Genomic DNA, 21,524 nt, shown 5'->3' with positions numbered 1-21,524 from the left:
TTATGTGTGTGTGCGTGCGGAGTCCTGTCTGTGCCCCTCAACAATAATATTTAACTATTAATCATAGTTTTGCTAAATAGTCAACGGTGCAATAGACTCAATACTTGAAATGTGCAATTCACTTGTATTTTTATTTTTATTCCTATTTATTCTATTTATCCCCTTCGTATATTTTATTTATATTGTCTCTGTATTTATATATATGTGTGTGTGTGTGTGTATATATATATATATATATATATATATATATATATATATATATATATATATATATATATATATATATATATATATACATATATATATATATATAATATTCTGTAACTCTGTAACTTCTGTCGGTGCTGTGCTTTTTTGGAAATCGAATTTCCCAGAGGAACCCACCCGAGGGATTAATAAAGTTCTATCTAATCTAATCTAATCTAATCTAATCTAATCTAAAAGGATCTGGCTTGCATCAGTCACATGATCACATTTAACCAATGATCGCGCTGGTTACGAGCCGGGAACGAGCTCACAAAGAGCACGCGCATTTTTTGCGGTCCGGAGCTGTAGGAGAAACACAAGTTAACTCAGAGACACAGACTGATGCGACAAACCCAGTAAGTAGGTGTACAGCGTACACTGTAGTGTGTAGCACCCAGGAGTATTCGCTTATTACGTACACGTTGGTAAGCTGTCTTGTTGCAACTGACGAACTGAAACAAACGAGCGTGCTGTGTGTGCAACAGCGCGACAAACATTACCTGTCCTTTTATTAACTGCACAAGTAGTGCTGGTCATAGCTGCTGGCTACCTGGCTGTCATGGGTCTGTAGCTCTGTCACCGTTTTAGGGAACATATTTAGTTTTAAAGTAAGTTTCTGGGCATTTCCTGCCTTTCTGGAGGGATTATATTTCACTAAAAAACGATCTAATATGCATGTCCACATAATAATAATTATAATTATAATATATTAAAAAACACACGCTGTATTTTAAAGAACATACATTAAGAAGCAGATTATATTAGATTTATATTTTAAATAAGACAAAAGTTGGATTTTACAGCAGTAAAATGATTGTATCTCTACAGTTTAAAAATGTAATAAGCTTTGCCCTGCACAGAGTGGATAGTGAAACAAATGGAATCATCATAAATACATTATTTCATATTTATTACTTCCCCCTCCTCATTGCTTTATTATTGTAGCTCTAGTAATAAATAATAATGTAAGGATGCCCATAGTATATACAGTATTCTGAAGAAGGTCTAAAATGTCACTGTGTGTGCATGTGTGTGTTTTATTTAGCTGGATTTAAAAAAATATTACTCATGATATAACATTGTGCAGACATGGCTGGTAAGGACATGAGGAGGAAACAGTAGGAGCTGTATGAGGCTACTAAAGGCAGTGCTATAACATTTTTCTGTCATCATTTTATTATAGATTAAGTGCAAGAGTTGTTAGGTGTGGATAATTAGATTATAGTTTATTGCAATAGCAAGTTGTGCCTTGTTCTCAGATAGACAGCAAGTGGAGAGTGATATATGAAATGATGGGAAGGAAGGAAGAAGAGAAGCAAAGAGTGATTCACAGGCAGAGCCGAGTTTATGTCACAGTTTTTCGTTGCCTTATGGTTCCAAGCGCTGTCACCAATCTTTGCATTTTGTTATTATCTCATGACACTTGTTTAATCAGCTACCATCTCTCCTGTGGACTTTTTAATGTCTACAGTCTCAGATCAACACAGCCCTGCCCTTCCCATATTAGATTCTTGATGAATGTGTGTTGTTGTTATTCAGCATGGTTCAATGTGCCCCTTTTTAACTTTGAGCACCCGCCCCTTTAAACCTCTCTGCACGTCCCTGTATTTAAGCATGTAAGACATGGTTAAGACGACCTGCTGAAGTTCAAACTTAGTATCAGAAGAAAGGTCAAAGTTACTTTGACCGTGGCATACGTGTTGGTGTCAAACAGGTTAGACCTAGTTTTCACAGACATACTGGGATCTGCAGGATTTTTCTGCATATCCATCTCTAGGATTTACAGAGAATAGTCAAAAAGAAGAAAATATTCAATGAGCAGCAGTGTCCTATTGATGTCAGAGGAAACAGGAGAACAGCCAGAATCAAATAACCAGTCATTTCAACCAAGATATGCAGAAGAGCATTTCTGAATGCACATGTTGAATGCACATGAATAGCAGAAAACCACCCCAGGTCCCATTAGGGGTCTTAATACCAGCTGAGCATTGTTTAAACACCACAGCCTGCCTTTATGGCCACAGTGCACCTGACTTCTGATAGCTTCTTCCACCAGTATCACAAACCATGTCACAAACTTCAAATCATGTGAAATTGTTTTCTTCTACATGACAGTGAGTTCACTGTACTCAAATGATCAACACAGTCACCAGATCTCAATGAAGTAGAGCACCTTTGGGGAAAGGAAGATTCACATCATGGATGTGCAGCTGACAAATCTGTTTCATGCTATCATGAACCAAAACCTCTGAGGAATATTTCCTAGGCAAAATGCTGGTCCAACTTAACACAAGCAACGTGTACATAACAAGTGGCATTTTAAGTTTCTCTATAAAAACATGTTAAATGGCCTGATTGGTCATGAGGAGGATGGAGCTGTTAAGGAAAGTAAATGTTGTTTTTTTAATAAAAAAAAAACAAAACCTAAGGAGGATTTTAAAAGCTGTCAGGTGAAATTACTGTAAAAGCTTCACTGGACTGTGAGTGTCAAAAGCCTTCAGCCTGAGTGTGTTGTTTACTGGGAGGAGTTAACTAATGCTATTATGCCAAGGAAGCAAAAAAGCACCTGAAAACCAAATGGCTATTATCAGAAAAATGTTGCCTACTGTAAAGCATTGGCTTTAAATCAAAGAATGCAAGAATCTGTGTTCTTTCTTCTGTGAAGAAAGAAGAGGGGAAAAAACCCACCAAAACTTTACATGTCATGCTAAAAACTGTTGTATAAGTCACACTCATGCGCTGAACTTTAACATGTTGACTTGTTCTTGGTTTCTTTGTTGGGCACAAAAAGGTTTTTAAAAAGTATGATTAACTACAAACTTAATAAAATTAGGCAAAATTAAATAGGTTGTAGTAAATATTTCTCCAGTAATTTGTACATAGTGTGTCAGCGAAAACCGTCATTGAAGTGATCTTAAAAGTGCTCATGTAGGATAAAACATAACATGTTGCAGAGTGACAATTTAGCAAGATGTGATAAGTAAAAGGAAAAAAATATATATATATATTTTATCTTTAAACATGCTGCTGTTTCCCAGGTGGGCTAATATTTAATCAGTGTGCATGGCACATGGAAAAATACGTGGGAGCATGACTGAGATAAAGAGCTGTGAAGCTGGGCTGCACATCTGTATATAAGGCTGCTGCACGCTCCTCTGCTATGTGTAGATTTGCAGGCACAGAAAACAAACATGAAGTACTTCATTCTCCTTGCCCTGTTTGCTGCAGCATGTAAGTCTTTGCACAAAATTTCTCGATTTGATCATTTGAACAGAGAGTTTAACACTGGAACTCTCCTTCTGTATTGCAGATGCTGCTCCCATTGACGATGACAAGATCATTGGAGGCTATGAGTGCACAAAGAACTCTGTGCCCTACATGGTTTCTCTGAACGTTGGCTATCACTTCTGTGGAGGCTCCCTGATCTCCAGCTCCTGGGTCGTGTCTGCTGCTCACTGCTACCAGTCGTAAGTACAGAGAGCATTCATCAAATTAATCTAATGAAAAAATGCACGCAGGGCTGCTAACCCCTCTAAAAGGGCATACTAACCAAACAAGTAGACACTTTACTTGAATACATTCCTCTTCTGGCTCTCCCTGCAGAAGCATCCAGTTGCGCCTTGGTGAGCACAACATTGCTGTCAATGAGGGCACTGAGCAGTTCATCAGCTCTTCCAGGGTCATTCGTCACCAAAGCTACAACAGCTACAACCTGGATAACGACATCATGCTGATCAAGCTGAGCACCCCCGCCACCCTGAACAGCTACGTCAACACCGTGTCCCTGCCCTCTGGCTGTGCCAGTGCCGGCACCTCCTGTCTGATCTCTGGATGGGGCAACACCAGCACCAGTGGAAGTGAGTCAAAGTCACACATTCAGAAAAAAAAGTGTAAATGTTGATGTATGAGTTGTATAACTTTTAACTTTTTTCCCGCCCCTTCTAGGCAACTACCCTGACCGTCTGATGTGCCTGAATGCCCCCATCCTGAGTGACACAGACTGCAGGAACTCCTATCCTGGAGAGATCACCAACAACATGTTCTGTGCTGGATTCCTTGAGGGAGGCAAGGACTCCTGCCAGGTATGAGCTAAAGCCATCCTGACTGTTTTAGGACAAACCAAACTTCAGAACACCTCTGCTCACACTTGTCTTTTCTGTGCCTCAGGGTGACTCCGGTGGCCCCGTCGTGTGCAATGGCCGGCTGCAGGGTATTGTGTCCTGGGGTTACGGCTGTGCTCAGAGGAACAGGCCTGGAGTCTACACCAAGGTCTGCAACTACAACAGCTGGATCAACAACACCATGGCTAACAACTAAATGAAACTACAGTTTTCTAACTAAAGTTTCTTGTATAATTAACTATGAAATCTGATTCAAATAAATAAATAGTCAACATCATTTCATGTTGTTCCTTGTTTTGTGCTGTTGGGTAAATCATGACAAGAATCATCAGTAAAGCAGATAAATCATAATCACACATGTTGTTAACAATTAGCATAAGACAGTGGTTCAAAAATGAAAATTATATTTTTTTTTAGTATTTAAGATTTAATTAAGTTCTTTTTAACTACTTTACATTTAAGACCACAGCGAGCTGCATAGATTGATTACTTTATAAATAAAATTGTAATTTTTCATTCATCACTTAGTGGTAATGCATTAATTAACCTTATAAACATTAATATTTGTTTTGGTCAATGACTCTATAAAAGTTTTCTAAAGTCATTGGTTTTAATTCAGCAGTGTGTATACATTTTATAGAAAACAATAATTTTATGTTTAAATTGAAGTCACAGTCTTACACTCTTGGTCTGTAAGTCTGGAATTTTTTTCATAAACAGATAATAAAAACAAATTATCCAAAGAGATCCACAGGCAGCACAGTATATATATACACATCACACATCACATACCCAATGCAAAGCTTCTTCAAGCTGCTGCCGTCGGGGAGGAGACTGCGGAGTCTCCAGGCCAGGACCAGCAGGCTGAAGGACAGCTTCATCCATCAGGCTGTCAGGAAGCTTAACTCCCTCCCGATTCTGCCCCCTCTCCCCTCTCTCCTCCACGGTCTCACTGAACTCTGTCACACACACACACACACACACACACACACACACACACACACACACACACACACACACACACACACACACACACACACACTCTCTGACTCACTCACTGGCCTGCACCAGTTACCAGTCACTTTGTGGAGCATTGGACTGCCATTACCTCATAAGACTTTGTTGTTACACTTTCTCTTACCGTACATTAGTAAATCTCCATTTGCACTATTTGCCTATTTGCACTACTCTGCCTGGTTTACACTCAATGTCACTTACCCATTATATTGTATATTGTATAGCTTTCTTGTTATATGTAAAATTGTATTTATTTAAATTTTTACTTTTTAATTATTTTACTTGCATTTTTAATCACTTTTATATTTAAATATATTTAAATGTTCATTTGCTATTTATCTAGGGATTGAGAGTAACGCAATTTCTATTCTCTGTATGTCCTGTACATGTGGCAGAATCGACAAATAAAGTTGACTTTGACACATACTGGTGAATTAAGTATGCTCAAGCTCTTTAATCAAACTTGTATTGCTTCCACTAAAATATAATTATTGTCGTTATCCATGAGTTTTCAACTTCAAAGTTTTACAAAAATGCAGAAAAAAAATAGTAAAGCACATTATTATTGTTTTATTGAGATTCCACATTACACTCATTTACTTGTACTTCTGAACAGAAAACGTGTTTTTGTGGTTCAATGTGATGCTTGGTTTATTTGTGCGGGGTCAAATTTGATACAATGTGTGAAAATAGGAGTTCAATTAAATATTTTCCTATTAAATAATAAAATAATTAAAAAAATGTAAACCTTTTTTTGACAGTTTTTAAAAAAATTTTTATGTTTTCTTATCTTTATGGCAGGTGTCTAGTCTAATACATTTGTTTAGCACTATACTTGTCTCTCACTTACTGTATCTTCTTTGTGAAGAGACACTAAGAGTATAAGAGTATTATTTACAAAGCTATGCTTGGATTGCTGCCTCCTTATATTTGTACTTTGGTCACAAGGACAAATAGTGGTTCTTACTCCTTGCGCTCAAATGATCAGCTGCTGTTGTCTGTTCCCCTTGTCCGCACAGAGCTGGGTAAGAAAGCCTTTGTCCACTCTGCGCCTTTTTCGTGGAACATGTTACAGAAAGACTGGAAACTAACTGAATTGTTGTCTTTAAATGTTTTTAAAACTAAACTCAAAGGCCTACAGGCTGCCTCAATAATGTGTAATTGTTTTGTGTAATTTTAACTTTGTTTGTTCGTATGTATTTGTCTTGAAATGTGCTGCCTCTTGGCCAGGACTCCCTTGAAAAAGAGGTCTTTGATCTCAACGGGACATTCCTGGTTAAATAAAGGTTAAATAAAAAATAAAATATAATGCTACATAATTATACAGTTTTTCCATCATTAATTCAAATCTTTTATAAATGAAGTGTATGTGACTGGTGGTAGGACTAAACCTAGATTATAAGCACTGACCTTTATCAACCAGATGTCTTTTCACACGCTGGTCAGATAACAGATTGTCACAGTGGGTTTAAAATGGCAGCAATTTGTTTGACTATCAACTGTTCTTCTGTTATTATTTGGTTGTGAAACACTATAACACCTTTAGTATATAGCTAGCATATAGCTGTTGCACCATGTAATACGATCTGAAAGGCATCTAATTGACAATGATCCCAAACATAATGCCAACGCAGAAAAAGCATACTTGGATAGAAAAATACAACAAAAAAATGAAACACTATCAGCCATAGACAGGCCTCCCCGGAGCCCAGACTCAACATTATTGATGCAGTGTGGAATCATCCTGAGAACAGAACAAAATGAAGTCAACAGCCAAAGAAGAGCTGTGAATGTCCTTCAAGAAGCCCAATCCTGAAGACGTCTTCAGACAATAAAGGTTGTCTAAGAGAGTTTAACCCTGTAAGAAAGAAATTTCTAATTATTTGGAACTGAGATGTTTATTAATCGTTATAACAAAATCCACAAAACTTTTTTTTTTTCCTATATCATGTTGTGTATGATTTATTTTTTGTATCACATTCGATAGATTGGCAACTTTTTGTTAACAAAAATGTTAATTTTAGACAAAAAGAACTTTTGTGCATAACATTTTGAAATTATATCAACTATTGATCATGTTGATGAGATAGAAGTCTCAGAAACCCATGTATTAAATATGATAGAAAGGCATTATAGGGTTAAGCTGTGTTGTAAAATAAAAGCGATCATACCAAATACTGATTTTCAAACTTGTTGCAATCGTACAAACTCAGTCTTTCCCATTCATATTTTTTGAAATATACATATTTCAGTAGATCTCCACAGATATTCTTCATTTTCCAAGCAAAACATAAAGAAATGAGGGTAAGTTCAATACTTTCACACATTATAGTATACCAACTTTTTTTTAAATCACACAATAATAAAAGTAGTATTTGGGTTTCAGTGGGATACATAAACATCAGGACTTTGCCCTTATCTTCCAGACAGTGGAAAAAAAAAGGACAAAGATACTGGTGTCCTTGTTATCTAATAACAAGGAAATGGTAGGTCTAACAATATTTTGAAGGCTTTTATTCCTCTGATGATAATTTAATACTTTTAAAGATGGTCAAATACTACAATTATAAGTTTTTGCTTTAAAATATTTTATTAAGACCCCTTATTAACTTAAATACACAAACTCGGTACCTATTGATCAATCTGACTTATTGCCTTTCAGTGCGAAAACATGCCGGAGAAGGCGATATAACTTAAAAATAAAGAATAACGATTTGATTACAAAAGTGATGTTTATTTAATTAAGACAAACTATAGAAGAAAATTATTTACAACACTGCAAGGTGTCCATTCAGAAACTGCTTTGAATTGATAATTCTTTAAAGCAGCGCTCCCCAACCCCCGGGCCACGGACCAGTACTGGGCCGCGAGAGGCTCGGGTGTGAAATTTATGGTTTTCAGGGTTTTTATTGTTAGCTGCTAATGAAGTTAGACAATTACACAGTGAATCCGCGTTTATTATTATTATAATTACGAAATACCGCAGTTTTTGTTTTGGTCGCATCATTTTATTTTGTTGTATTCATCCGCGGCCTTAAAGGCCGGTCTGTGAAAATATTGTCTGACATTAAACCGGTCCGTGGTGCAAAAAAGGTTGGGGGCCACTGGTTTAAAGGACTCCACTGAACTCAAGCGTGACATAAACACAAAGCATGAAAAAGCATCTTTTCCAAAAGCTGTAAACAGTGATCGTCGTTCAACAAAACAAGCTTGGCTCAACAAATGAGGAGTGTGTGTTTGTCAGTATTTATTGAAAAACTTTGCAATAATTCAGTTTATCACACAGGCTCACAAAATGATTCACGAGTAAAACTGATAGTCACTCTTAAAATGTAAATACAAAATGCCAGAACACGTTATTGTTGTGGAACAAAACAAAATTGTAATCGGTACACTGTAACAGCCAAGAAAACATCTGCATGAAGTAGATTTTAATACTGAACCCACAGTGTCAATGTCCAATATGTTGTATTTACTTGTTAGTCAGTCAATCCATGCCTCATTAGTGGGAGCAGTACTGTGTCCCCCCCCCACAGAGCACAGTGTATTTTCTCCAATTTGTAAAATGAGAAAGATGTAAGGCGGCAAGAATGTGACGGTTCAAAAGAATAGTGAATAATGTGCCCAAAAGCAAAACAAAATCCATCCAAGGAGCACTCTCTTTATGATTTTAGAAATTTTTACATCAAGTAAAATTTCTAAAATCATAAACATGTATCCAACAGGCCTATTTCACAGCAGCCATTTGACTTAAAATAGCAGCTAAACAGACAGGAAGCTTTAATAATGTGTTTAGATTAGTGACACCTGTCTCTCCCTACTATCTGCTGTGGCTGCTGCGAAATAGGCATAATGCATAATCCCAGGGTGGCTTCTGGTTAAACTGAATTTGACACAGAGCACTCGTATCAAATTTGCATGTCTCTCTTTATCTACATGTCTTCTGTTCATTTTATACGAATTTAATTACAGAATACTAAAAGGAAGGTTAGTGGCTTTTAGCCGCAGGCGTTGTCTAAACCTGACAAACGGCTGACTAAACGATTAGAGCATAACCTTCCAAGTCACTTGAGTGTCTAAGTTTCCCAGGTGTGCAACAACATTTCATTACCTTTATTCAAAGTTGTCTTGATGCATGCTGAATCATCCAGGTAAGGAAATCCCAAAAAGTTGATTCAGTTCATCTGGACGTGATGTTTTCAGTGTGACATCCAAGTGACTTCTTCAGTCTCAGCTGACTGCAGGTTTCCCCAACATATTAAACAGTACATTTGCATTTCCACAGCTGTTTTTAACTTGAACCTTTAACTGCTTAATAAACTTAAGAAAATGTACTTTGCATATTTGTCTTCTCTCATAAAATGAACCCAACGAAACCGGCATTGAGCTGAGACCCAAGAAGTCGCTTGGATTAGTGATGAAACATTTCTCCCACAGCTCTACGTCCAGATAAACAATCTACTTTTGGGGATTTATCTAAAGCTGCATTTCCACCACAGGTTTCCCAAAGAATAAGGAACCTGCGCAGTAAATCAGGATGTTTTCCAGGGACCTGCAATATTTTAGAGTTTTGAGGAAATATTTAATATTTTGGGTGGCTGTAGCTCAGGTGGCAGAGCAGGTCAGCCACTAATCAGAAGGTCGGTGGTTCGATCCCAGGCTGCCTCCTGGCTGCATGCCAAATATCCTTGGGCAAGATACTAACCCCATGTTTGCCTGGTGGTCAGAGGGCCCGGTGGCGCCTGTGTCCGGCAGCCTCGCCTCTGTCAGTGCGCCCCACGGCAGCTGTGGCTAGAATGTAGCTTGCTATCGCCAGTGTGTAAATGTGTGTGTGAATGGGTGGATGACTAAATGTAGTGTAAAGCGCTTTGGGGTCCTTAAGGACTAGAAAAGCGCTATACAAATGCAGGCCATTTACCATTTGCCCTAACAAAACATCCTTTCTAAGCGGTATTACTGTGAATGGGGCTTCGGTTCACGTCTGCAACTACTGCACTTCTCACTCACATCACAATATGCTGCAATACCTCACAAAATATGTTCAATCTAACCTTTTGGATCCACTTTGTGATGACTGCATGTCTATTTAGTGACAAAGAATTGCGCGCTCACCTCCCTCATTTCACATTACAACATCAACATTTTAGTGTGCTCTACGCTGAAGTAGTGATCTGCAATATAGTGGCATGCCTAATTTGCCTAATCTTCACAGCTCTTTAAATCATGGTGGAAATGCAGACGACCAACAGTCTGAAGAAAGCTTTTTGTGCCTTGAAATTTCCTGGGACATTTGTGTGGAAATGTAGCTTAATACAGGATTACAAGGACCCCAGAGTGGAAAAACGTGATGGGCACAGAACGTCGATGGCCACTGAAATGTATTTTGATTTAAAATCATTACACCTGGCCTCTAGCGTGCTGCAAATAATGCTGATAAAGGTCTGAAATGGCTGCGTAGGAACTTCCACACACAGCACAGCTCACACCATCTGAAGGCTTTTCATTTGACATGCTGGCATTCTGAGTCACGTGTTTCTTCACAGTTCTTAAAGGGGTAATGGGTTTTCCAAGTCCATTTTTACCTACACTGTCACAACTGGCCTCTTTATCTTGCACTACGTTTGCCCTGCTGGGATGCTCAGAAGAATTACCCAAATCAGGATCCCGGCTTTGAACACAGGAAGTCACAATTGATTCTTGAAAAACCGGGTCTGGATATTTAGATAAGGGATCTGAGAGAGATTTAATTTCCTCAGAAGCCTGGCGTAATGTTTCTATGCCATTATTGGTGGGAGGGTTTAGCGTTTTCGTGTTTGACGGTGCATTGCGATCATCTACTGATAAATCAAAATCAGAGTCTTTGCGTATGTCTTGCGTTGAGGAATGGCAGAGCTGGTGACTAAACAGCATGTCTAGAGTTTTAAAGCTGCACCTGCAGCGCTCGCATTGATAAGGCAGAAACACTTTCTTGGGCCTGACTTGAACCCACTGGAACTCTGGGTGCTCACTCATGTGTTTTTTGTAAGGCTCTACAAACCGAAAACCTTGCCCGCACTGAGGACACGTGAAGCGGCCATCCCTGTGACGATGAATTCTCTGATGGTGCCACAACTTTTTCCAGCTTCCTAGTGTTTTACCACAGCAGGCACAGGTGTAGCTTTGACCTGGGGCGTGTGTGAGCATGTGGGCTCTGAGCCTGCCCATGTGTCTGAAGAGTCGCCCACAGTTTGGGCACAGATATCTCCTGGGATCTGATCTGTTGTCTACTTTGTTTAACTTTGACACTAGGTGTGAGAGACTGTGAGCTGGTATGACCGTGGACTGGAACGGTTTTTTCAAGTTGTTGGAGCGTTTCTTGCGGATGATCTGTGGCTGTTTCTTCTGTGTTTCACAGCTGGCAGCTGCCACCAGAGCTGAATTGTGCGCCGATGAGCACCTGAGCGCAGGCACTGTGTACTGAATTAACGACACAGTCTCCTCCTCCTTAATCGCAGAGCTGGAGGCAGTTTTTTCCACGCTGCACTGACTGCGATGGGCGTTGAATTCAGACAGCACACCGAACAGCTTGTCGCAGTACAAGCAGCGATAAAGCTTTGCGCCGGTGTGCTCTCGCATGTGGGTGTTGAACTCCTGCAAATGGTCAAAAACATTCTTGCAGATGTGGCATGTGTACGTTAGCGAAGGCTTTGGGCGTCTGTGTTCTTGCGCGTTGTCATCGCTTCCCAAAGGTCTACATGAGTGATTTTTTGCATTGCTGTAGTGAGTAAATGATTTTTCACAATGGGTGCAGTTGTAACGCTTCACAGACCAATGCGTGAGCTCGTGAACACGGAGGAAATAGGCCTGCCCGAAAGCTTTGCCACAGATGTCGCACTTATAAGGCTTCTCTCCTGTGTGGACTCGGACGTGTCTTATGAGCGCCGATTGAAATGGGAATGATTTGCCACAGTACTGGCAGACTTTTTTCTCTCTTTTTTCCACTGCTCTTTGCAGCTCCCTGCTGCTTTCCTCTGCTGGTTCTCTGCTCTGTTCCTCAGCCTTGCTGTTCTTACACTCCTCGTTCAGCTCGTGTGCGTGCATTTCCATATGTGCAGCGTACTCAGAGCAAGAGAATTTAATCTTGCAATATGGGCACTTCTGATATATGTTGCTCTTTCTGTGAGTCTTGAGATGAAGATTTAAGTTAGAGTTTTTGCTAAAACCCTTGCCACACTCTGAACACTTGAACGGCCTCTCTCCTGTATGAATGCGCTGATGGATGACGAACTGAGACAGAAACTTAAAAGTACGACCACAGTAACCACATTTCAACAGGGTTTTACCCCCCTTTTTAGTATAGATGACATTTTCGCCAACATTGGCGTTAGCTTCCTTTTCCTCATCACTGCAGTTTGTTTTTGGTTGGGTGTCACTACCCGCTTCGTGGTTCTCTACAAGACGCTCTCTTGGTAATAAAACCTTGTTTACCATCCTCCTCCTCTTACCACCTCTCTTGCGTCGAAAAACAACATTTGGAACCTCAGATTTAACTAAGGGAGTGGTGCTGTGCTGGGAAGAATTGGGGCTATTTGACCTGGGCGCAGGTTTTAAATGCTCCAGCTCTAAATTCTCAGCTTTGACAGCAAACGGGGCCCCAATAGATGTCCACATTTGCTCAGGGGGAGTCAGGGTATCTGTGCTAGAGGGCTTTGGCAGCTCTGCATCTGCTGGAGACTCTGAGAAGTCTGGTGTTTCTGATGGTGACTCCTCGCTGCCATTTATGTCCAATGACTGATTTACTTTAAGGTTATCAGTCTGAGTTGGGTTTGGCAAATCAGATTCTTTCAAGCTGTCTGAAGGAATAGCTTCAGGCTCAGGCTGGGAATTCACCTCTGCTTTTGGTAATGCAGTTTTGTCTTGTTGCTTCTCCTGCTCTAGTCCTTCCCCAGAATGCAGTGGGAGCTGATCATCCCTCACATCTGAATCAGTCTCATGTTTGTCAGTGTCCAACTGTTTTTCTGTCTCTGTGCTTTTTCCGCAGTCTATGTCAGTGCTCAACGTCAGCAAGGCCTCCTGGGATTCATCCAGCTTGGACACTTTTGCTGGAAGTTGCTGATCAATTTGCAACTTAGTCCTTCGTCTCTTCACACCTTTAGAGTTGGATGTACGAGTACTTTCTGTAGTCCCCGCTTCAGTTTGTTTTAGATCCTCCTTGTCCTTCTTGCTATGAGATTCTAACTTATCATCCTGCATCAAAGTAGGTTGCTCCACCCTACTCCTCAGTGTTCGTGCAGGACTGCTAAACTTATTAGCATGAGAACCAGGAGCAGCCATAGAAACCTGGTTTTGAAAAGCTGCCATTTCTGATTTTCTTGGCCTTCCTGGTCTTCTTTTTGGCAGCAAAGGAGCAGCGACTTGTACGTTGTTATCCAGGACAGGCTGAGGAGCGGGCATCTCATTATGAGCCGCACTATTTATTAACTTACTATCCACAGCGTAAGGCAAATCGTCACTGTTGTGGTTTTCCACACTTGCTGGCAAAGGTATGGTGGTGCTAACTTCCTTATGCTGAACAGCATCTGCAGCATCTGGACCTCTTTTGTCTTCAGTCGGGGCTGGTTTGATTTTACGGGGTCTCCCACGTTTCTTGTGGATGATCACGGGCTTCCCTTGGCTGTCTATTGCAGAGCTGCACACGCTAGCAGGAGTCAGAGATTTTGCTTCCACCTCTGCCTGCGAGGGCACTGCCTCACTGCGCTGACAGTTTCTCTCACCAGCGCTTTCAGAGCTGACATGAACATCAGACTCCCGGCTCCCAGGCTGTTTCAACGCCGTCCCTTTCATTTTATCTCCCCGCCTGGAGTCCACGTCTCCCTCACTGCATGTCTTACCTTCGGGTATCTGTGGAAGTAAAAAGAAGAGTGAACATGAATGAATTAATGATTTTATTTTTTGTTGCACAAATCATTTGGAAAAGCATGTTTATTAAAGGTGGAAAGAATAAACACATGAACATGAATCATTTGCACATTTCAAAAACTATAGAGCGATATTTGCACAAATATATCTACCAAAACTGGTTCAAACTGGAAAACTAAGCGTGCATATTCACATATGCACAGATGCATGACTTCATAACACATCACATCAGACTGCGGTCTTCATTAGTGCAGATTTAAATGACGCTGTATACTGTAATAAACAGCACAAGCTCATCCACTTGTCTTTCTTACTGGCTACCTGCTTGCAGTCCGAAGAGGCATGATTGGAACTGCGAGGTTGAGGTGCCACAGAAGTTAACTCAGAGACTGTATTTTGGTCACTGCTTCCTCTGCTGAAGGACATTTTACTCCCCATGTCAAGAGTCTGTGGATTAAACAGCGACAAGGAGGTTGTAAAACGAGCAGCGACGCATAAAAGCAAAAACGCTTCGGGCTGGGGAGTAATTATTCCCAGGATGAAAAATAGAAAATTACTAATAAACTGCATGCCATGCCCATTTGTCGTGATAAGTTTAAAGTGGATGGTTGAACTGGGATCATCTCATGCACCCACTGACTATTTTTACAGATAGGGGTACCAAACTGCAAATTTATACTGGAGAAGTATAGTAAAGGCCATAACTGGATCACACACAGCCAAATTTAAGCTCAATAAGCATATGCTGCTTTGCAAAACTTCAAGTTTTCCCCAAAAAAGATGAGCAACCTTTTAAAATTATCTAAATCCGCTGGGAAAGAAGCAGAGTTTGCAACTGGTTTTACAGAGAACTGCTGAGTTTCATAACCTCAAGACTTGAAAATACACCTCTAAGGGGACTGACACCCTTTTCCCATTACATTTCCAGAGGTAAATCTAGAATTTCTTCTACAACAGTTATATAAAAGTTAGTCAGAAGCAGATGGACTTTGCCAATTTAAAAAAATAAAAACCATACAGCATCTTATAAATAATGATGTATCATTACACAACTGCTTACAAGCTATTTATCTTTAGGTATCAATAGGTATCTTTAGCATCAATAACAATACTCTGTATGACAATATTTAAAGCTCATCATCTATCACCAACAGTTTAAAGCGACCGGACCCGCAGAAACATGCACACTATCCAGGCTCAAAGTAGATTCACTGCAGTTTGCAAAAGCACAGGGCATATGCATTAGATGTAACAGAAGAAATCCAGCCTAGCTTGACAAGATGTGCATGGTTGCTATTGTTATCCTGCCTTTCATCTCCACTGCAGGAACACTTCATCTGATGGAGACTTTGTGATGCTCACGAGCTGCTGACTCACATTTAAACCCCCTCTCAGACACAGCCGTGCCCCACTGGCTCACTTCTATAATGTTTTACAGCATTTACAGATTTAAAAAGAAACACGGCTACCAGTTATCATTCAAAGCTACCAAAGCCGTGACTAACAATGTGAGTTAGGCGTTATCGTGTGCTAGGCCACATCGCTAGCTCCGATAATTTGACATCACAGGCCACACGAACCTTAAGCATTAATCTCTACGCCTGCTCACACAACTTTCTTTACAGCAAGTAACGCATGTGTAGTTCATCTGTGATGGGTGATAGTAAACACAAAGTGCTTGCCTGCGTGGGAGAGAGTCAGAACTGGTTTCTGCGTAGCCATGCGCTGACCGCCGCTCAAACTAGAACTAGCTAGCACTGGCTAACTCAAGCTGTGGCTACGAGGCATTTTGGACGCCCTTTTCTTACAGGGATGCACTGATCTAAGAGCTGAGCTGTTAATGTGGGCCTCGCTTTTTCTTCTTTTCTGAACAGTTTGCAGAAGTGAATCAGTCTGTATCCACACACAAAGCAATCTGAAAAAACTGTTAATTAAGCCGAGCGCACAGAGCGCGTAGTTAGAGTGCTGTGGGAAATTTCGGAACTCCTCATGGGGAAAACTTTAAAAATTGTAATCAGAACACGCGCACACAAAAACAGCAGATTTGTTCTGTTTGTCAATATGTGTGTGTTGCTGAGACAATTAGAAATGTTATAAACAAGAAGCGTGGAAGGCAAAAAGACATACATTCATTTAGCAATTAACAATAATGTGAGTATGCCCAACTCCTACTCGTTCTGCAGTTTTAAGTTTTCGCAGGGAGTCCGTGTCAGATGTGCAAGCATCAAGTATCTCAATGTACACCCAATATATATCCAGTTTGGCATATGTTATCTTAACACATAGGATTCAAATTGACGCTTCTATTACACACAGACAACAAGTGAACTCCGCATGAGCGCTTCTGCAGCATCTTTGATTTTAAGGTATGGATGTTACCTCATAATGAATGGACGCACTACGTCGCTTTGTTTGTGCTTTGAAACAGCTCCCTCTGCTGGAGAACCACTAATGACAATGAAACTGTCATCATTAGTTTGGTGGATACAAAAAACAGGCAATTTTAAGAGTGGAGGCACAAAACTTGATAAAAATTAAGAAAAAAAAAACAACCCCTAATACACTATTAATATACCTCATTTTCAGACAGTATCTTTAAAATATCTATAATGAATTATTTTTCACGTTTGTATGTATTTGATGTACTTTTGTGAAAGATTACCAGCGCTTTACAATGCAGTATTAAAATATGCAGGATCTGATATCCTCGTGTCGTTTCCACATCATCATAATAAATGTTGTTCCAGGTTCAACATTGCAAGTGACCAATCACATTGTTGTGACGTAATACTATAAAGTGTCGTGAACACAAAACACTGAGTTTGAAAATATACTTTAATACATTATATATTGTATTCTTAAAAGTCTCTACAAAGCTGGTATGAACACACTGGGCATTTTGGCCAATCCCCACAGCTTCACAACACATTCTGATCATACTAAAAACATAAAAACAGAGCAAAAACTATAATAGTGCCGGTTAGGGCACCAAACATGATTCAACCCCCACATACGTACATTTTTTTTTCATCTTCTGCAACCACCACAGAGGTACCACCTTCATACTTTTATAAATTCGAAATGCATTAACAAAAGAAATCGAGGTGAATTAAAGATGCATTTTTATTATCACTACTCTCTATATCTTAAAACAGTCTTGAGCAAACCAGGAAGCATCATGCTCCTGTGCAGTGAACTGAGCAGATTCCTTTCAACCAGGATGTCGCCATCTCTATGCGCTTGGTCCATATTTTACATGACATGCAGACTGGATGTGCCTCACTAGTTTTGTCAAGTCTTGATTGGTACAGATGACATTACTTGGTAAATCATCTCAGCAGGTTTGTCTGGTCCGCCTTCAACGATGTAACAGTCATCATCGCTATCTACTCCCGTGTTCCCGTTGACAGGCCCTTTTTCCAAGTTTACAGTCAGGATTTGGCTCTTCTTCACATTACCAGAAGATGGTATAATGCATTTCCTTTTGCCATTTACCTGAGCAGGAACTTGGCTTGCCGCTGGCATCATCTTTTTGAACTGCTGCATGCCACCTCGCACGTGTTGGGCCATAAACTCCCGTGCTTTGACACACTTGTGCCTCTGAAGGAGTTGAGCAGATTCAAAAGAAATATGACAGACTCGGCATGAGAAGCCACTTGATGCAGAAGACACCCCTGCAGAGTTTGTGGGCATCTTTAACTGCAAACTAGGATTTTGAGTCTGAGGCTTTGATGGAAAGGACACACCGATGTTGGATGCATTCTTAAACTGCAATAATGGAGTGACACGTACCCCCTGTTTGGTAATGAAAGGGACACTCTTAATTTTCAAGATGGAGGTAGGGGGCAGTTCACCAATATTCTGATTTGTCACCTGCAGAGAGGAAGTAGTCGGAAGACCCAGGGCGCTCAGAGTCTTTTCCCCACTTGTCACGTTCATAGTCTTGAAACCAAGTGGCTTTGCTGTGACTAGCCTGAATTTGGATCCGTTGTTTGATGAGTTACATACATGGTAGCGAGGCACAATCTTTTTGTTGGAGAGCAGCAGCCCACATCCTATGCAGCCCGAAATTTTGTCAGGAACATGAAAGTTGTGGTGGGAAATGAGTAAGGTCTTTGAGAAAAAACACTGCCCACACTTACCACAAGAGTATGGCTTTTGCTTGTTAAACTTGCGCACTGTTGGAAGCAACACAACTGGCTGATAAAGCGTCCAGACATCCACTGTCGGTGCGCCAACATCTGCGAAAATATTCTGCATGTCTGTTGTTGAGGATGCGGGGTTTGGGAGCACAGATGCTTGTGACATTGATGGGTACAACTCAGGCACTTGTGAAATTTTTGCAGGCTGCACGCAAAGCTGCGGCACACACACCGACGCACTGGGTACCTGCAGCACAGGAGTCACTGGCAAAGAAACTGGGGGTGCACTGGCCTTTGTCCAAGCATTGGTCATTTTAGGCGTATTCCAGATTACCTCACCCTTCTGTATCCTTTTAAGTTTCTCCTCCTCCTCTATGCGCTTCTCTATCCTGCGGTTCCGTATGGTTTTGTGATCAAGCACTTGGTGCCCGGGCTCGTGCATAGTGCTGTGCTCCTGCATGTGCTTGTACTCAGTAAACTCGGTCCCGCAGGAGCAGATGAAACTCGCGGATGAACACATATGCTCCTCCAGGCATTTCCTGTTTGCAAATATCTGCTCACAGCTGAAGCAAAACTGCCCTCCATTCATCAGGTCTGTGACCAAGTTGTAATCCAGGGTGCTTTGCCTTCCTGTCTCCATCCTCACACTGAGCATTAGTGTGTTCACTGCTAACGGGGAGCACGCTGGTCCTGGTAGAAGAAGCAGGTTTGAGAATAAATATGAATCACAAGCAGTGTACGGAACATCACCTTTACCTTCTTTTTACATGTTTAAAATGCATTTGCTGTTCGCCTATAAAGGAAAGTCCAAACTTCTGCACAATTACTAGCAAATCACTACAACTTTGAAAGGAAAACCAAATTATTAGGCGGTGAATTATTCACAAAAATGCACTGTACACTTGAGACATCTGGAGGGTAAAGCACCTTAGCTAGCAACACTGTAAAATTAATAACGGCTTTTTTTTTTATCTAACGCGCGCTTCCTTTGCTACATGCCTAGCATGCTAGCGTTAGCCTCTGCTACATCACATACAACATCATTAGCTCATTCCAACATGAAAACGAAACCGCTGCCATCCCAATAGTAAGGCACTACCTTGGAAAAGCTGCAAACTGTTTGTCTGGTGTCGTTTTGCGAGACATTAACAAATGGGCTGAGTCGCCGGTATGTAGCACAAATAGGTAGCAGTTAGCCTGTAACCACACCGAACAAACAAGAGGGAAGAAGGGGAAAAAAGAAGAGAAATCCTCATCTTCTTCTCTTAAACATCACACGCTGTTATGTTGCACTAGCGCCACCAACTGGGAATCTTAACGCATTCACCGAGTATAACAATAAAAATCAGGAAAATCAGAAAATCCCCCAAAACATAACAAAACAAAACAAACAAACAAAACCAGCAATAAAGTTTTAGATACCCTATCTTTATTCAATTTACAGAACAAACCGAAAGGGTGTATGTAGGCTGATGCTAAAACACCTCAAGAAAATCAATTCAACTACAACTCACCTCACCTTTTAATCAAGACAAAAAGAAGAAAAACAAAGAAATAATAGATCACTGATGTCAAATTTACAACTACAGATGAACTCTTTAAATCTAAAGCATCTTCGCAGTAAACAGTTATCACAGTACTGAATAATTTTGTCTGGGAAGCCTATTAATTTCTTCTTAAATGGTGCCATATTTGGTGATTTAGCAGTAGAGCTGAGCACGTGGGCTGTGCCTGTGAAAAACTTGCCAAATCTACCAATACGAAACAGCTTCTGGATATTAAGTGGTAATTATCTCTTGTAGGCTTTGTCCATAATTTGAATCATGCTGAAAACTACTAATCTATCATACTTTGTTTATTTCAATGTATTTATTGAATATATATATTGGATTTGTTGACTCACTGTAGGGTTTGATAGTTGTTATTCATATGGTTTCAAAATAATTATTTCTTTATTAGGTTTTATTTATATAAGTAAAAAGTTAGAAGTTTGTCTCAAGTTTCCAAACACATCTACACATTAAATTATATATGGAACTATATGAGAATAATCTAAATACACAGTGAATTTATTTGTATATGAGGTCTTCAACTTTGACCATACTGAACTAGATTTGGACATTTAGGTTTAGATACAATTTCTATACAATTTACAATTTCATTTTACATAAACTAAGTTCTTAGTTATTGCCTGAAGAACTTTGACAAATAGTTTGATAAAGAGAGATTTTGTTGAAATCAAACTTTACAACAACAAAGGTTCATAAGTCAAAGCTTTACTCCTTTCGTTTCAGTATCTTTTCCATTCTTTCATAATATTGCTAATATTTCCTTCTCCTTAAAAACCCCAATACTGCTATAATGGTGTAAAGAATAATTTACTGGTATACTTAGGACCTACTAGTATCAAGTGAACACCATTTAAACACCAAAGCCTACCTGTTGTTGCTGACTATGTCCAACCCTGTGTGACCACAGTGTACCCATATTCTGATGTCTGCTTCTTGCAGAATAACACATCACAAAGTTTAAATGATCTGAAACTGGTTTCTTGAACATGGCAGTGAGTTCACTGCACCTTTGGGATGTGGGAGAAAAGGAGATTCACATGATGGATGTGCAGCTCAAAGCTGCATCACACAGTTGCTCCAGCAACTATGATGCTATCATGTCAACGTGGACCAAAATCTCTGAGGAATGTTTCCTGCACCTTGTTGACTCTGAGACAAAGAAATAAAGCATTTCTGAAAGCAAAAATGGCTTCACCAAAAGTACCTAATAGTGTCTGGTGAGTGTGCGGTAAGACCTTTATCCATGTCACTAGCTCAGTGAGACCTGTACATTTAATCCAGCCTAAGTGAGTCTTACACAAACAAGTTAACACGAATGTTATTAAACCTTCCAACAGCAGGCACAGCCTGTGAGTTTTACTTAAACTAATACCTATACTGATTGTTACTAATCTACTTTTGCATTTGCTGCAGTTTATGTCAGTGAATTGTAGATTTCACGCTGTAAAGAAAAACACTGACTTACAATGTTCAATCCAGACCTTGGAAATGGCAGCAGACTCAGTGCCACTTGCTCTAGAATGTTGCCT

The 21,524-nt window shown here is 40.1% G+C and overlaps 3 protein-coding genes across 3 annotated transcripts; 1 reads left to right on the top strand and 2 right to left on the bottom strand.

Moving 5' to 3' along the window:
* Nucleotides 1-3,391: 3,391 nt before the first annotated feature.
* On the top strand, nucleotides 3,392-4,644 carry prss1 (serine protease 1). Its single transcript, XM_026185484.1, has 5 exons — nucleotides 3,392-3,477; nucleotides 3,557-3,713; nucleotides 3,850-4,103; nucleotides 4,192-4,328; nucleotides 4,414-4,644. Exons 1-5 carry the CDS (start codon nucleotides 3,438-3,440, stop codon nucleotides 4,561-4,563), a joined length of 738 nt encoding a protein of 245 aa, XP_026041269.1. The 5' UTR covers nucleotides 3,392-3,437; the 3' UTR covers nucleotides 4,564-4,644.
* A 5,616-nt stretch (nucleotides 4,645-10,260) lies between these two features.
* LOC113032661 (zinc finger protein 62) lies at nucleotides 10,261-16,446 on the bottom strand. The gene is made up of 3 exons (XM_026185682.1): nucleotides 15,965-16,446; nucleotides 14,604-14,729; nucleotides 10,261-14,264 (listed from the first exon to the last, which is right to left on the bottom strand). Exons 2-3 carry the CDS (start codon nucleotides 14,718-14,720, stop codon nucleotides 10,782-10,784), a joined length of 3,600 nt encoding a protein of 1,199 aa, XP_026041467.1. The 5' UTR covers nucleotides 14,721-14,729; nucleotides 15,965-16,446; the 3' UTR covers nucleotides 10,261-10,781.
* Nucleotides 16,447-17,103: 657 nt separating this feature from the next.
* On the bottom strand, nucleotides 17,104-19,722 carry LOC113031946 (uncharacterized). The gene is made up of 2 exons (XM_026184503.1): nucleotides 19,524-19,722; nucleotides 17,104-19,114 (listed from the first exon to the last, which is right to left on the bottom strand). The coding sequence occupies exon 2, from the start codon at nucleotides 19,077-19,079 to the stop codon at nucleotides 17,574-17,576; it is 1,506 nt and encodes a 501-aa protein (XP_026040288.1). The 5' UTR covers nucleotides 19,080-19,114; nucleotides 19,524-19,722; the 3' UTR covers nucleotides 17,104-17,573.
* Nucleotides 19,723-21,524: the final 1,802 nt, after the last annotated feature.

The sequence above is a fragment of the Astatotilapia calliptera genome, chromosome 11 (assembly GCF_900246225.1).
Source record: "Astatotilapia calliptera chromosome 11, fAstCal1.2, whole genome shotgun sequence".
Classification (NCBI taxonomy): Eukaryota; Metazoa; Chordata; class Actinopteri; order Cichliformes; family Cichlidae; genus Astatotilapia; species Astatotilapia calliptera.
The sequence above is the reverse complement of the archived record's forward strand: the minus strand, read 5'-3'. Positions and strand labels throughout refer to the sequence as shown.